The sequence below is a fragment of the Mus pahari genome, chromosome 11, assembly GCF_900095145.1.
Source record: "Mus pahari chromosome 11, PAHARI_EIJ_v1.1, whole genome shotgun sequence".
Taxonomy (NCBI): Eukaryota; Metazoa; Chordata; class Mammalia; order Rodentia; family Muridae; genus Mus; species Mus pahari.
The window spans coordinates 7774077-7789820 of record NC_034600.1 but is presented as its reverse complement, the minus strand read 5'-3'; the positions used below and the strand labels follow the sequence as shown (position 1 = coordinate 7789820).

At 45.8% G+C, this 15744-nt stretch overlaps 1 protein-coding gene across 2 annotated transcripts; it reads right to left on the bottom strand.

Annotated features, from left to right (window-relative positions):
• Positions 1-1533: 1533 nt before the first annotated feature.
• Positions 1534-10494, bottom strand: Glrx (glutaredoxin). Of its 2 annotated transcripts, none has more exons than XM_029544175.1 (3): positions 10202-10494; positions 3287-3415; positions 1534-2432 (listed from the first exon to the last, which is right to left on the bottom strand). In XM_029544175.1, exons 1-2 carry the CDS (start codon positions 10406-10408, stop codon positions 3299-3301), a joined length of 324 nt encoding a protein of 107 aa, XP_029400035.1. In that variant the 5' UTR covers positions 10409-10494; the 3' UTR covers positions 1534-2432; positions 3287-3298. The 2 variants fall into 2 exon arrangements, with proteins under 2 accessions (XP_029400035.1, XP_021064313.1); XM_021208654.2 differs by having other exon boundaries at positions 1534-2436; positions 10202-10493.
• Positions 10495-15744: the final 5250 nt, after the last annotated feature.

Below are 15744 nucleotides of genomic sequence, written 5' to 3'. Positions count from 1 at the left end.
ACTTTTAATAAAGTACTGAAAAAATGAGCTAAAGGACTATGTAGATCCTCTTGATGCATAAAACTGTGGAATGAAAACTTAGTATGTATCTTGTAACCCCTTTAATATCTCTGAGGACTACCCCCTCCTTCCCTATGGCTCTGCATCTCTCAGGGACTTAATTTCCTCTGACCAAGAAAATCATAGGAAGGGTCCCCATACTAAAGTGGTGCTAAAGAATGGGGATATTTACCAGCTCTCAGATTCCTGCTTCTCACAGATGAAGAGGTCTTAAGGAAGCCCTGTGTGTCTTTTCCTCTCTGTTTCTATAGGCAAGAGAGGAGGAGGATTTCTCTGGCTAATATGACAGTCTGTCAAGTATGGGGCCATATCTGGCTAAGGTGACAGTCTGTCAAGTATGGGGCCATATCTGGCTAAGGTGACAGTCTGTCAAGTATGNGCCATATCTGGCTAAGGTGACAGTCTGTCAAGTATGGGGCCATATCTGGCTAAGGTGACAGTCTGTCAAGTATGGGGCCATATCTGGCTAAGGTGGCAGTCTGTCAAGTATGGGGCCATATCTGGCTAAGGTGACAGTCTGTCAAGTATGGGGCTATATCTTCACACAGGAGATGGCACATGGGTTTGACTTCCAAAGTACAGTAAAGCCTGTCGGTCACTTTATGTCCTCAAGTGAGGAGGAGAACCAAGTGCCCCTTGGTTTTGTGAAGTCTGCCTTGACTGGGAAATCTCATCACCTTTTTTCTGGGGTCAGCTGGAGACTCTCCTCTTTCCCCTTCTGTGGCTTTCTACAGTTGCACTGAGACTATCATTCTGATGAGGCTGATCAAGATGAAATCTCTCCTGAAGAGGCAGTGAAAGAGCCTGGAGCGGGCTTTACACGCTGCTGCCACCACACACTGTCCCTTTAGATGCCAGAGAGAGCTCCCACTTTGGCTACAGGTTTCAGTGGAATCTTTTGCTTCTGCCTCCCCAGGAATTGCTGGTCCCCAGTATGGATCCTGACTAGCAGCCTTTAGCCAAGGGGAAAGAGTCAAACATAGGAGACCATCAGGTCTAAGTATGAATGGAAGTAGTCACCAGATCCTAAACAACATCTGGTTAGCTAAAGGTGGCATTATATAGAAATCATTTTCAATAAAAAAACAAATTAAAAGGCCACGGGCTAGAGAAATGTTCCATGTTAAGAGTGCCTACAAAGGACCCAGTTTCAGTTCCCAGCACACTAACAACTGCCTATATTTCCAGCTCTGGGGAGTCTTAACTCCTCTGGCCTAGAAGAGAGCTGTACTAACATATATATAACACATAATTTCAAAACATAAATCATTTCAAAAAATAGCAGTTGTTTATATGTGTGTATATATGCATGTATTGATTCTTGCCTTACATACACTACATGGGCCCCAGGGATTGAAATCATATCGGAAAGCTGAGGGGCAAGTGCCTTTACCCTGCTTTAACTGCCCCAAGACACCAAGACTGCTGTCCCTTATTGTCTTGAGAACACAGCACAGAACCGGACAAAAATCATTAGTCATCAGCAGATACGTCTTTATTAGTAATGAATCCTTCTCACTGGGGACCAGAGACGTGACCTACAGTTCCATGAGAATTAAACATCATAGCAAGACATCAAAGCAAAACGTCAAGGTTTGAATGGAAGAAATTGTTTAGGACAATGTTTCAGAAACAACTTCTTTCACAGACATTCTTGGAAGGAGAATTTTGCATTTTTTTATTTCATATTTGACTTTGCTGGTACTTTAACTCAGATCAACACACAGCTGCTTGGGATTTTCTGGACAATTAATCACCTTTACAGACAGAGCTGAATGCACCATCTGCTCTGCTGCCTATGCTAATATGGCCTCAGTGAGAACCAACTATGCTAAAGTTCTTCATCTGATTTTTCGAACAGCATCCTCATACAAGTGTGGACTTCTGTGGGTTGTAGGAGGATGAGGTTGAGAACACTGGCTAAGGGCAGTGAATGCAGAAGCAGGAAGGGTGCATGCACAAGGGAGAGAGAGGCCTGTGCATGACTCGTAAACAAATTTTCAATATCCACTGATTCAATAATTCTTTAGAAAGTGGACTTCTGCAAAATGACTTCAGCTGACGAACAGTAGCAGAAAACCAGCAACAGATTCACTGGAGGTTTAGATCAACTGGATTGGGAAACATGGGCTGAGAGGTAGAGACATGTTGGCACATGAAGAATGGATAATCAAACCAGTGTGATCTGTTAAGCTTCTTGGGCCCCATGGTTAGAGGCAAATTGCAACAGTTTTTAGCACTGAGTAAAAGAAGAATAAAGGCTGCTTTGTTGAAAATCCCAGTCACCAGGAAATACTGACATCCTCTGCGATGCACATCAACTCTCAGGGGCACTGGCCATCATCACGGTTAGACATGTGTCAGCATGGGCTCTGCCTGGCAAAAGAGAAAGAACTAGATTTTACAGCAAAAATTAGCTCAGCCTCCTTTTCCACCACCAGAACTCTCTCTGGTCATTTAGATGCATTTGTCACAGGTGACCATGGAGCTGCTAGGAAAACAAGGACAAAGTGGACCAGTGAGGGAAAGAATGGAGCCAGCAGGCTTCTGGGAAGATGCTATCTCACAGCAGGGGGAGCTGGGGAAATGGCATTTTCTTTCTGTTTCATTCTTCATCTCAGCATAAACTGCTAAGCGTGGTCTAGAATAGAAGCCACTGGGTACCCCTAACTGTACTTAGCGACACAGGTTAACAACAGACACAGTGCTCACCAGCTGTGATGTTGAAAGCAGGGATCCAGAGGTGGACATTGACGATCTGAGGTCTGGAGACGACACTGTATATATTTAGGCCTCACTAGCCTGTGTCTATACTGAGTAGCAAACTGCATATATGAGTTGCCAGAAGGATACATTGTTAACCTATGAGCCATGCAGCCTCTCAAAGAACTTTTATGTTAAACCATCATTAGTTTCTTTTTTGATAAAAGAAAACACTTGCTTCTGGATTTATTTACTCGTTCGTGGTATGTCTACTTCTATGGACTATAAGTGCCACATTATCTTTTTGTGTATTTATGTCTAGAACTATGTGTAGTGCAATACATAAAGGTACACTGAAAGGATTTCTCTCATTGTTATAGTTCATCCCTCTGTAAAATGTAAAATTCATCAATAAGTGTCATCTCAGTTCCTCAAATCACCCCAACGCAGAATGTCGTCCTATAGCATAATGGAAAATGGCAGCAGACAGCCATTGTCCCTCAGTGCCATGGCCCAGCCTCACCTGCCACCCCTTTTATAACTGCAGAGCTCCAATCTGCTTCAGTCGAGTCATCAGCTCCCCATTGTTTTGCATGGAGATTAGATCATTGCATCCGCCTATGCAGTCTTTACCTATGAAGACCCGAGGAACCTGCAGAAACAGACGAGTCAGGGTGGTTAAGGAGCCTTGTGACTAGTCCCCCATGCTAAGCCTTACTAATTGCTTTACAGTACTCTTTGGAAGATTTTTTTTTTTTTTTTAAGAACAATGGTCTAAGAGTAGAAATAGTCATTTAAAAATGGCTAGAGAGATAGCTCAGTTGTTAAGAGCACTGACTGTTCTTCCAGAGGTTCTAAGTTCAATTCCCATCAACCACAGGGTGGCTCACAACCATCTGCCGTGGGATCCAATTCTCTCTTCTGGTTCGTCTGAAGGTATCTATAGTGTACTTATGTACATAAAATAAATAAGTCTTGTAAAAAATGTTGTTGTAGCCTGGTTGTAGCTCAGGGACACAGCTACTAAGCATGCATCAAATCCTCAGCCCCGGGTGGGGAAAGGTAAAGAAACATGTTTATCAGATTGAGTGAGCTTACAATGTTTTCTTTCACTTTACAAACACACATCAGGAACAAATTCTTATTGGTGCACTGAGCCCACGAGGCTGCACTTCAGATTCCCTGCTGTTGGAGCTACACCTGAGAAGAGACCTTATACTGAACCTGGGTCATCAGGAGCAGGCTTCTCTTTCAGTGCAGCTGGAAGGGAGGTCCAGGCTTATAAAACATTGCATCACCTGATATTAAAATACAGGTTAGCTTTCCTCAATTAGAAGACGATCTTTTGAGTCTCCTTTAGCTCCTTAACCTTGGTAAAATACCTAAATGTATCTCTGGGCCCAAGCATATTGGTCTGTTCTGGCTTCCTGGCCATACTGTTACTGTACATGTAGAATGGATTCCTCTCAGTCACTGCCACTCCACAGAGCTCTGTGTTTGTCCTGTCACAGTTGAAGAGGACTTCAGACACCCTAGGAAGGAGGAAGTGCTCTTACTGTGGCCAAGTAATTTCCAAACCAGGGCTGTCCCATAGAGGCTGAGAGGCCATGAAGAAAGGGCTCTGCTAAGGCCCATGCATGATCAGGAAGTGACAGGTCCTCTGGCACAGGGAGGGGAAGAGCAGAAGGACTGAGAATGGTTTTCAGAGCATCCTATTTTCCTCAGAATGTATAGACCATCTAAGTCCGTTATTTAAATATAGGAAGGATGAGAAAAGAGGTTAAAATGCTGGGGATAAATTCTAGTAGCATTTTATCTAGGGAGAGAAGGGGGTCTAGGGAGAATTGGGCTTAAATATAGAAAGCTGATAACTAAACCAACATCCACAATCCAAATTAGTTAAGGTGCCTCCTTTGATCCCAGACCCCTTCTCAGGTAAGTGAGCTGGGTAGGTCTCATCAGTCCCTGGAGAGGGTGGCTGTATGTGACTGTGTCAGAGATTTTGGAAAGGAGAGTAACACAATATTGCTTCCATTAGCTACAGGAGAAAAATGCAGAGACATAAGGCAAGAAGTCCCAAATTTCCATGGAACACTGGGTATTGTTTCTGAGGGAAGGAGGCCCCATGTCTGAAGAACTTTTAAGTTTCTGTTTCCTCAGAAGTTTCTGTTCCTTTGTTCTGCTCTTTGGGGGCAGTCGGGCATCCCAGTAACAGTGGGGCCCTAATGGTTCTTTTGAAAGTAACAACTTGCTAAATAAAATTAATAAAATCCTTCTACAATTTAAACAAGGAAACCATGTATTTATTCTTGAATGACTGTTTTCAAAAAGACTCCAGCAGTCGTCCCTATTCCTGCAGCTTTCCACCTCTCCATTTGTGTCTGTGGAAGTCAAAGGTTGATATTGAGTCACTCTTCAAAAACAAAAAAACTGAGACAGGGTGCTCTGCCTATCCTGTGTTGATATCAAAAGCAGGCTACCACTGTCCACAGCCAGGTTTTTGGTTTTGTGGGGTTTTTTTGTTTTTTGTTTTTTGTTTTTTTTAATGTGGGTTTGGGTTTTAATCTAAGCTGCTGCCCTCATGCTTATGAGGTAAAATTGATCCACTGAAGGTCTTAGCTGCTGCCAGTGGCAATAATGCCCTGAAAACCAAGGGTCATCTCCTGGGAGCTGGTTCTCCCATTGACTGTGAGTCAGAATTCTAGAAGGTCGGGTTAAATAAGACACGGACTTCTCTCAGATTCAGAAGAAATGAACTAAAGTCTGAGAACTTGGGTTTCTAAACATTTCCCAGGTGCTGGTCACCTTCGACCACTCACTGGTCTACACAGAACAACTTTTGACTTCTACCAGGGTGACAGAGAGCTGGGACCCTCCGTACACTCTACACACAGAGCAGCAACATAGACAGCCAGCACTCCCTCACCAACCCCGACCCGACCCCGAGACAAGCCCGAAACAGTATCTGCCTGTTTCCCGGGACGGAGATTTTTGTACAAGTCTGGCAAGAAGCTAGGTTGCCTGAAAGCCTGAAAGAACTTTGGTGCCTCATCCCCGCTACAATTTGGGAATCAGCAAAGCTGCCTTCAATCAGGCTAAGAGGAGGAAACACCTGTCACTCAAATCTCTGGCTCACCCCTTTTCTGGGAGGGGGCCAAGTCAGCCACTGCTGTGGAGAGGAGAGGAGGAATCTTCACTCTGAACCAAGCTTGGTAAAGCTGGTCTGAGCTCCTGGAACGGGGTTTTCCCAGCATTCTCTGCTCTCTAGGGTTTTCTTCCTCTGTGTGTGGAGGCCGAAGGCTGACTTTGAGTGTCTTTCTTGATTACTTTGTTGTTGTTGTTGTTGTTGCTGTTTTTAATTGAAGCAGGGTCTCCTGCTCCACCTGTGCTGGGATTACAAGCAGGCTGTCACCTGTGCACGACTTCCTCCTCTTCTCTTTATGCCTGTGAGGTAAACGCAGGATCTGCTGAGTCATTTTCCCAGCACCTACATCGCCACTTCTGACCACTGTTGGGTAGGGTTTGAGCCAGTGGGCTCCTCAGATGCAGCTACTCAAAGCCACCTCCAACAGTTTCCTCGCCTTCCACCACAAACCACTGACTGCACTTGGATTCTGTGTGGCCCCAGAATGTCCCTCCTGCAATCTTGTTCCTGCGAAAAAAAATTCCTGGAAAGCAGCTTTATGTACAGAGGCAGAGGACTGGATTAGAGCCTCAGTGCCCATGAAGCCCGTGGGCTGTGGCAGTTTGAGGGACAACTCCCCTATTTATCTTGGATGACCTTTAACCTCCTTTGTCCACCTCAGTGTCAGACCCAAGGAATGGATAAATACCTTTGGACTGTACTAACTTAAAGCCCAAAGCTACCAGTCAAAGGGGCAAGAAAACTGTCACACAATACCTGAGGTCCATGGACTCAGCGAGAACCTGTTTCTTTGATGTTCCTTCCAAGGTTTTTAAAAACTGCTTTATCTGGATCTCTTTATTTTGCCACTATAAAAATTAATCAGGCTGCTTTGATGTTGCAATATGGACATTGAAGTAACCCAGTGCTGCCTTCTCAGGCCACACTCTCTCACTTGACTCTAGAATAACTCATCTTACTTGAGGCGAGAGCAGTTTTTGCACCAATGACTACAGTGACCAGAATGGCCCTTCCAAGGGTCAAATCAGGTCATTCCAAAGCTAAAAGTCCAGCAGCAGCCTTGCTCCCTCAAGGCACAAACTGGTTTATTAGAGAGAAGAGCGGCCTTCCGAAGGTAGTAGCCAGTATGCCTCAGGTCTAACTCTTCTTACTCTAACCCACGGTGGGCCTGTCAGGCCAGCCTCCTGTTTGGTCCATGACACACCAGTCACAGTCCACCACAGGCTAGCCCTTATTTTTTGTCTCCTTTTTCTTCATCTTGGTGAGGTCCCATTGGTTCCACTTAAAACAATGACTTACCGCCTCCACCCTGCCTCCCCTCTCATAGTTAATTTTCTTCATAAACACATCACTGCTGCCTCCCAGATATACTATCAAATTATTTGTCTTTCCTCCAAAGTGCATATTTTTCAAAATATAGGAAATTTTCATGACTGTATTTCCACTATGCAGGAATGTCTCTGGTACATTACAGATGCTGAAAAGTATCTGTTGTATCCAGAAAAGCCATCCTATGAATGTGAAGGACAAAACAAGCCTTTGTAGACAAAATGGAGGCACTTTGCTATGAAAACATTTGCTCTATCAGAAGCATCCAAAGTTCTATCAGAAGCCCATCAGGTACAGCGGAGCTTTGGAGAATAACAGATGAAAACATTGAAGGGAGCCATAGGAGCTAGACTGATAGACTAAGGGCTGTTTCTGCACTCAGGTCCTGCTGAGTTCCTACTGTATACCCGAGCCCATGGGTCCCACAGGACAATTGAAACAGCCATTCTTAAAATGTAACCACAACTTTCTTCAGCACCAGAAGCAGTGAGTTGGAAACAGTTGTGCTTCTCTCAAAAGAGATGCATTGAGATTTGGACCCAAGAACCTGCTGGGGATAGGGAGGATGTATCAGGGATATGGCTCAATTATACAGCAGGAGTACAGATCTTCAACGACCATGTAAACAGTCATGCATGGCACAGTACTGAGAGTGGGGTGCCAGGAGAGGTAGATCTCAGGGGCTCGCTGGTTACCTATCTAACCAAAATGGCAAGAGTACAGGTTCACTGAGAGACCCCTCCTCAACACAGCTAAGGTGGAGAGTGACTGAGAAACATCCCGAGGTCAGCCTCCAGTACATGTACAGACACACACACACACACACACACACACACACACACACACACACACACCTTTTATACTTTTAAAGTTAAAAGGCCACTGCAAAAATAGTGTTGCTTTACAAATCAATGCAAACATTTGTTAAATGGAGAAATTTGTTATTTTTTGTTGTTGTTGGTTTTGTTTTGTTTTACTTTTCTCCAGAACCCGTGCTGCTCTGCTAAGAATAGCATTTTCTTTAATTCTGTTGTAACTGGGACCACCTACAGATCTTACACCACCTGTGCTGTTATGAGGCAACTAATGTGGAATTTGACCTGAGCATGGGATTGTCTGAACTTTTCCCAGGCGATCCCACTCTGCAGGAGGATGTCTGGTGGGAGCTGGAGCAGGGCCTGGAGGGTCTATACGCTTCTCTTCACTGTCCACTCTGCTGTGTTCCTCCTGCTCTAAGACCTCATCCTATAGCTGTAAAATACACACTTATGGTTGGCACTACCATGCAGATTTTTGAATGAAATAATTCCCAATGCTTTACACCAATATCCCAAAGAAAACCAAAGTAGAAAATGTGTTTCTTCCAGCACTGCCCTGCAATGTGCTCCTGAAAAGAACATAAGTGAGCTTGCACGACTGCTCTCTCAGGAAAGGGGATACTCTAAAAAGACCATCCATGCCTCTCCCTTTAGCTATCAGACTGTGTAAACAAAGAGCCTCAACCCCCCTACCCCACCCCCATCCCAAGCCTGAGCTGGAAAAGGCTGAAGTCCTAGTGCTAGCCAGTGGAGAAACCTATCTCACAGGAAGAGATTTCACACAGTTCTGAGCCCTGGAGAGCAACTGGACCTGAGACTATGGTGAGTCAGGGGTTGTGGGGGAGGGGTGGGTGGGGCTTTGACCTGGACCTGGTCTGCAAACCTCTGGCTTTCTATTTAAGAAGATGAGAGGAGGTTCTAGTTAAGAAGGGAGATGGCTCAGCTAGTAACTTATCAGCTAGTGCTTATGCATGAGAGTGAGGACCTTAGTTTGATTCCCCAGAATCCACAGAAAAAAGTTGGGTGCACATCACAATGCCGGGGAGATCTAGACAGGAGGATCCCAGGGGCGTTCTGACTGCCAGCCAGTCCAGACCAGCCCAGGCTGTGAACTCCAGATTCAGTGAAGGACGGTATCTCACAAAAGTAAGACTGAGAGTGATGAAATAAGTCATCCGACGTTAACCACTGGGCTGTTGAGTAAACAAGGGCACACAAACACACACCATACATACATTTCATGGACTTGCACATCCATGGACATTTGTATTTTTTCAGCTTCCCAATGAAGCCTCACTGAATATGTTTCTTTTCTCTGCTTTCCACTGTCTAGTTGGGGCTGCCAGCTCCTCGGCTTTGTCCCCAACACTCCAGTAACAGTACAAGCTCACTTTCCAGCACTGGCGTCTGTTAGGCTGGGCACTCCACCAGCAGCCCCGCACAAAGAAAGGCTTTTCTGAGGAAGAAGGTGTTCTTAGAGAGCTGCAGATGTATCTGTGGAACAGGATTTTGAAGTGCTCCCTCTAATCTTGCAGCCTGAGTCACTGAGGATCTCAAGGCAAGAATCTAACAGATCATACAGTAAGTTATCATGATAACCAGGCCTGAAAATATCCTATAATTAAGGCAGCACAGGCAAAATGGAGTACAGGATTTACTTTTCTAGTGGGTGGAGCTAGATAAGAATGAACAAACTGGGTGATGAGTAAGGAAAGTGAAAAGAAAAGGAAGGGGCACAGCTCCACGGAGGTACATGCTAGCAGGGGAGAGCATATGGCCCCCTTCCATAACATAAAAGCTAGAGATCACATCCAGCCTCCAAGCTGCCTTGCCAGAACACTGCCAGTGCCAAATAGTGCTTAAAACAAAGCCTTCAGATACACTCTTAACTGCCGCCAGCCCAGCTGTCAGGCCCTCTGACCACACACCAGTGCTCTGCCTTCTGGTCCTCCCAGGCAGTCCTGCTGCCCACTCATTTGAGCAGTCTCTTCCCTTGGGTCCCTCCCCCACACCCTGCAAAGTCCTCTGGATGCTTTGAAGGACAGAGCCCAGGCAGCGGCATCCTAGAAAAGACACAGCTGTCTACAAAGCTCTGGAAAGGAAACAGCAACACCCCAGTGCTTCCTTAGCATTTAAACACACTCACTGTTCTCGCCCCTGTGAGCTGTTGTAAATAATCTTGGATCGCATTGGTGTTGTTAGTGGCTGTGATGTCCACAAACTCCAGAAGACCTTGTTTGAAAGGCAGCTGACTGAGGATTTCTTGGGTCTTTCTGCAGTAGGGGCAGGTGGGCTTGATGAACACGACCACCTTCCCAGACTGGATCTTGCAGTTCACAAACTCCTGAGCCATGCTGACAGGCTGCAGCTTCTACAGGGAGGAACAGTCTGTTGAAAGTAAAGGTCTGGTGTATTGTGGCGTGGCTTAGCCAGCAGCTCTCATTTAATAAGGAACCTCCTTGGAGGAGGAGTTAACGAGTAGGATGCTTCAGTTTTAAAGGGCCAGCCCCAAAGTCACTTCATTCCGGTATGAGTCAGTACTTACTGGGCCTACCATTGCACACTGGCTGTTTAAGCTGTAATAGTGTAGGCCAGGCTGTCTCCTGTCCTCCCCAAGATCAGAACTAAGTCACCGTCTAGGGTAGCAGAGACACCACAGACCAGTTTCTGGGTAAGAGGGCCCAGGTCCTATTAGAACAAATCCTCTCTCTCTCTCTCTCTCTCTCTCTCTCTCTCTCTCTCTCTCTCTCTCTCTCCTTTTGGAAACATGGTTGTTTTGAAAAATAAAAACACAACCATTCAGGAAAGCTTTGGCTCTTCATAGGAAGGGGGACTGCATAGCGACTGGGCCTTGTGGGTTGCACCAGCTTTGCTTTCTTTGGCCTGTAAGGTGGGTGCTTGTGTGATCAGTGGACTTGGTTCTTGGCATGAAAAACTATGCTTGTCTGTACTTTCTCTGTCATTGAAAAGCAGGGTGCCATGCTCTGAGGTCATGGAGAACAATGAGCCCTTTTCGGTGGGGTAGATTTGTGACTGAACTTTGACACAGGGCCTACCTGTGAAGCTAAGCTTTTTAATAGGCCTCTCTTACTCCACAAGCCTTAGGGTTGGGGACATTTGAATAGCAGTTGAGTAAGAAACAGATCCTCCCATACCCCGAGCTTAGATTCCGGGCAGAATGCGGGTCTTGCCCTGCCTGACTTGTTTGGACAGTGAGCTGAGGTGCTTTAGGAGGTGCTGCTGAGGTGGATAAGGGAATGGAAGCGGAAACTGCTGTCAGACTAAAGCGCCTTTCCAGGCAAGCAGCAAGTTCCACAGTAGAGCCAGAGTATCTTACAGGAGGTCAGACAAGAGGCATGCCGCGTTGATGGCTCTGGTGCATAGTGTGACAAAAGAGAAGTAAATTGACTTCTGGACGCTGCTTTGTCACTCTCACTGTTACCAACATCAAATGGCAAAATAACAGTCATATGGTAATATTCAGGGCCACAGAAGGATCTTAGAGAGAGCTCTGCCAACGTAGAAGCGGCCCGGCTGCATGTGGCTGGCCCATGGCAGGGCTGTAGACCTCTCAGCCCATAGCTTCCCACACTTCTGAACAAGTTTAGGGCTAGAGTCTGCATCCTGCTCATTTTCTTCATCTCAACCTTCTGATGCCAACTGTTTCAGGGACCTCTTGAGGGTTCTTGCTGTTCCCATGACCCTGGGGAATCAGCACCCAGCTCAGGCTGTTCCTTTACAGTCTTTCTCTCCTTCTCATTTGTCTGTTCTTTCCCTTCCTCCTTTTCCTAACAATCTGACTCCCTCATCTATCTCGAAGACCATTCTGAGAACCACCATGAACTTCTGTCTCTTGCATATCCACATTCTGCCCTGTCTCAATATTTGCCTTTCCTGTTTTCCTCACCTCCTCTTTTGTTGCAATCTGACCTCTTTATCCCCACCTGTTGAAATGCCTCAGTTACTTAAGCATCCTAGAACCAGGGTGAATTTGGCATGTGCAGAAAGCCCCAAGAGACCTGTAGAGAGTCACGTGGGGCTTGGAGTCTCACATTATGCCTAACTCCAAACTCCAGACAGATGAAGATCCTTGTCTATAATTTTATAACATCTGACTTGCAGTCTACCATATTTACCCGAAGTCTTATAAATGATAGTACCTGGGTACAGGAAACTCTATTGACTGTCCTGCAGTTCAGGTTGAGACTAATATCTGAGCCATTATCTAATATTTAATAATATGTGGACCTCCCTTTCAAGCCTCAGGAAAGCATTGGCTGCTGAGAAGCCCTGCCTTCAGCCTCTCAGACTTAGTGCTCAAACTGCACATCTTTCTGCTCAGGCTCCAAGTGCAGCCATCTGTCTTATGGCTAGGGCAGAAAGTTGAAGGCATCTTTTCTGTCCTCTGCAGTACATGCAATAGCCAAGCTCTCCTAGTTTTGCCTCCTAGGTCTGAACACCAACCATTCCAAGTGAATGCTGCACTGTTCTTGGCGGCCCAGCCCTCCTGGTTCCTTACTTGGTGTCCTTACACCTTGCAGTCTGCTCTGTGGTACTGCTAGACATGCTTTAGATGAGCTAGCACTACCACTTGTGGGGCTTTGATAATACAAGGATGGGTGCATTTTTTCCTACTTGTTCTTAAAGAACTTTATAGATGACAGAAAATAATTTTGAAATAACAGTGACAGGGCTGAAGAAATAGCTCACAGGTTAAGAGCACTGGCTGCCCTTCCAGAAGACCCAGGTTTGATTCCCAGCATGCACATCATGGCTCATCACAGTCTGTAACCTAATTCTATAGGATTGCATACTACTCTGGCTTCCATGGGCACCAGACCTACACATGATGTACAGACACACATGTAAGCAAAATACCCATATGCATAAGAATTAAAATATAAAACCAGTGACATATGATGGTTAGGGCACAGTTTATCATGTGAGCTTAGCTGGGAGGCACTCAGTCTAGTAGGAAAGAAGTGTCTGCTCTGCAGTCCTTCTCAGTAGAGCTAATACAATATGGATCTGTGTGACTCGTCAGACTAACAGAAGGTGATAGCAAAGACAATGGTCCTTATATGTCTACTCCTGAACTAATACAATCAATACTCATTAATCAGCTACCCTGGGCCAGACACACAGGCCCTCATATAAAATTCCATCCTCAGGAATTTATAAGAAAGTTGGGGATACTGTCAGGAGAATGGTGTGATGCCTTGTATATGCTTGGCTCAGGGAGTGGCATGATTAGAAGGTATGGCCCTGTTGGGGTAGGTGTGTCAATGTGAGTGTGAGCTATCAACCCCTTACCCTAGCTGCCTGGAAGCAGGTCTTCTACTAGCAGCCTTCAGATGAAGATGTAGAACTCTCAGCTCAGCCTGTGTGTGACGTGAAAGGTATCCTGGTCCCTGGTTGACCTAAGTCTAGAAGCCCCAGAGACCCTGAAGGGATGGTAGGACCTTCACCTGCCCTGGGCACCAGACCTCTTTCACTGGTCACAGCCTCCAATAGATTTGTGGCCATCAGTCTTGTAGGGGCAGTGCCCCAAGCCCCTCCACGTATAGATGAGGAAAAGAACACGACTTATGGCCACGTAGGCTCAAGACAGATCTCTAAGCTAATGAGATACATAGAGGCCTGGAGGGCTTAGCCAATAAGTTTTCCTTCCCAGACATCCCTCCCTACAAAAGGTATTTAATCTCAAGCCACCCTGAGAAGTAGGGTATGGTTTTACACATCTACTTTCCACTGTAACAACAAGTGATTTAGAACCATAGAACTGTCTCCCTTCATCAGGATCTGCTGTGGGGAGCCATGGAGAAGGCTTTTGCCTACAGAGCTGCTGTCTAATCTCCTGTAGAAGGCCTCTCTGTGCTCCCTGCCGCTACTGCCACCAAGCCCAAGTCTGCCACCATCTGTCAAGCCAAATACTATGCCCATGGGACCAGCCAGAGGTCACCTCTCAACCCCTGGGCCTGGGAATCCAAGAGCCTGGGAACCTCACAGCCCCGGCCTCTTCCCAGGCCTGGGGACCCCCAAGTCAGCTCTGTGGCTGAAAAGACATTGAACTCACAACCCTACATGCCTGCACCATGCCTGCCTGAATGCTGCCATGCTCCTACCTTGATGGTAATGGACTGAACCTGTGAACCTGTAAGCCAGCCCCAAATATATGTTGTCCTTTATAAGACTTGCCTTGGTCACGGTGTCTGTTCACAGCAGTAAATCCCTAACTAAGACAGAAGTTGGTAGCAGGGACTGGGGTATGGGTGTGATAGGCCTGACCATGCTTTTGTTTGGAAGAATTTAGATCTGGGGACTTTGGATTGAAAAAGTAGTGGAATGTTTTAAATGGGCCATCCTACTAGGGATATAGAAGACTTCGTTGCTGAGAGAAATTTGAACTGTGCAGACCTGGCTCAAGAGGTTTCAATGGAGAATTTTAATATGTGGCCTAGAGACTAGTTTTGTGGGATTTTGGTGGAGAATGTGGCTGGTTTTTTTTTGTTTTGTTTTGTTTTGTTTTGCCCATTTCTGAAGTGTCTAGCTGAGGTTAAGGTAAAGAGGTTTATACTAATTACATTGACAAAGTAAATCTCAAAAACCAAGCCTGGGACAGAGCATGTTCTAGGTAAAGAAAAACTTAATCCAGGCTTGGTGGACCACACCTTTATTCCTAGTGTTTAGGAGACAGATCCATGCAGATCTCTTGAGTTCAAAGTCAGTCTACAGAGCAAGTTCAGAACAGCCAAGCTGAGGAAAGTGAAGGAGTTGGAAAACAGAAAGCTGGTGATAATGTTCCAGCCCCAACAAGCTGCAAAACTGGGCAGCCTGGGCAATTTGCCTCTGACTGTCAAGTATACAAGGGACTACTGGGACAATTGATGCTGACTAGCTGGAGCTAAGAAATTAGTGGTGATTAAGAAGAGACCAGCATCACTGAGGTGAAATCTTCTGGGAAGTATTTTCTGAGAGCACAAAGAATTTATGTTCCAGAAATAGTTGTACCTCATGCTACAGCTGTACTTGGTAATGTGTAAGAGTCACCCAGGTGGTACTGGTTTTGAACAGCTGAGGCTTGGCACTGTGAGAGGCCATGAAAGGCCACTGGTGAAGGTGCAGCCTCTGTTGCAATTGATGGCCCAGGACTGAAGAGGTAATGCAAAGTAGTTGAGGCTTGGCACTATGAAGAGATTCCATAAGAGGCTATTGATGAAGCCTAGTTGCAGTGGAAGACCCCAGGGTATTGGAGATGCCAGTATCATGGGATGATCACCAGGAACAGCAGCAGCAGTTGAATGGATCAACCTGAGCTTAGAGTGCTACAGAGGGCAGAGCTGGAGAAGTGATGCCAACCCTTTGGAGGAGCCCAGAAGATCATGTGTGGATCCCAGATATTGAAACAAGAAGCTGTGAGGTTGAAGTTGAGTTGAAGACCCCTAGATGTTCGAGATGCCAGAGCTGTGGAATATCTGCTGAGGAAAGCTGCTAACAGGGAGTGAAAACAGCCAAGGAGAAAGAAGTTTGTTGCTGTCAACAAAGATGAAAAGGAGTTGGAGGTCTGAAGAGTGCTCTGGTGTCAGCCATGGAGATGCGGAGTTTGGAGTTTGCCCAGCTGGTTTTCTGTCTTGCTTTGGGAATTACAGTTAAGTGATTGGATGAATCTCAGAAGAGACTTTGAACTTT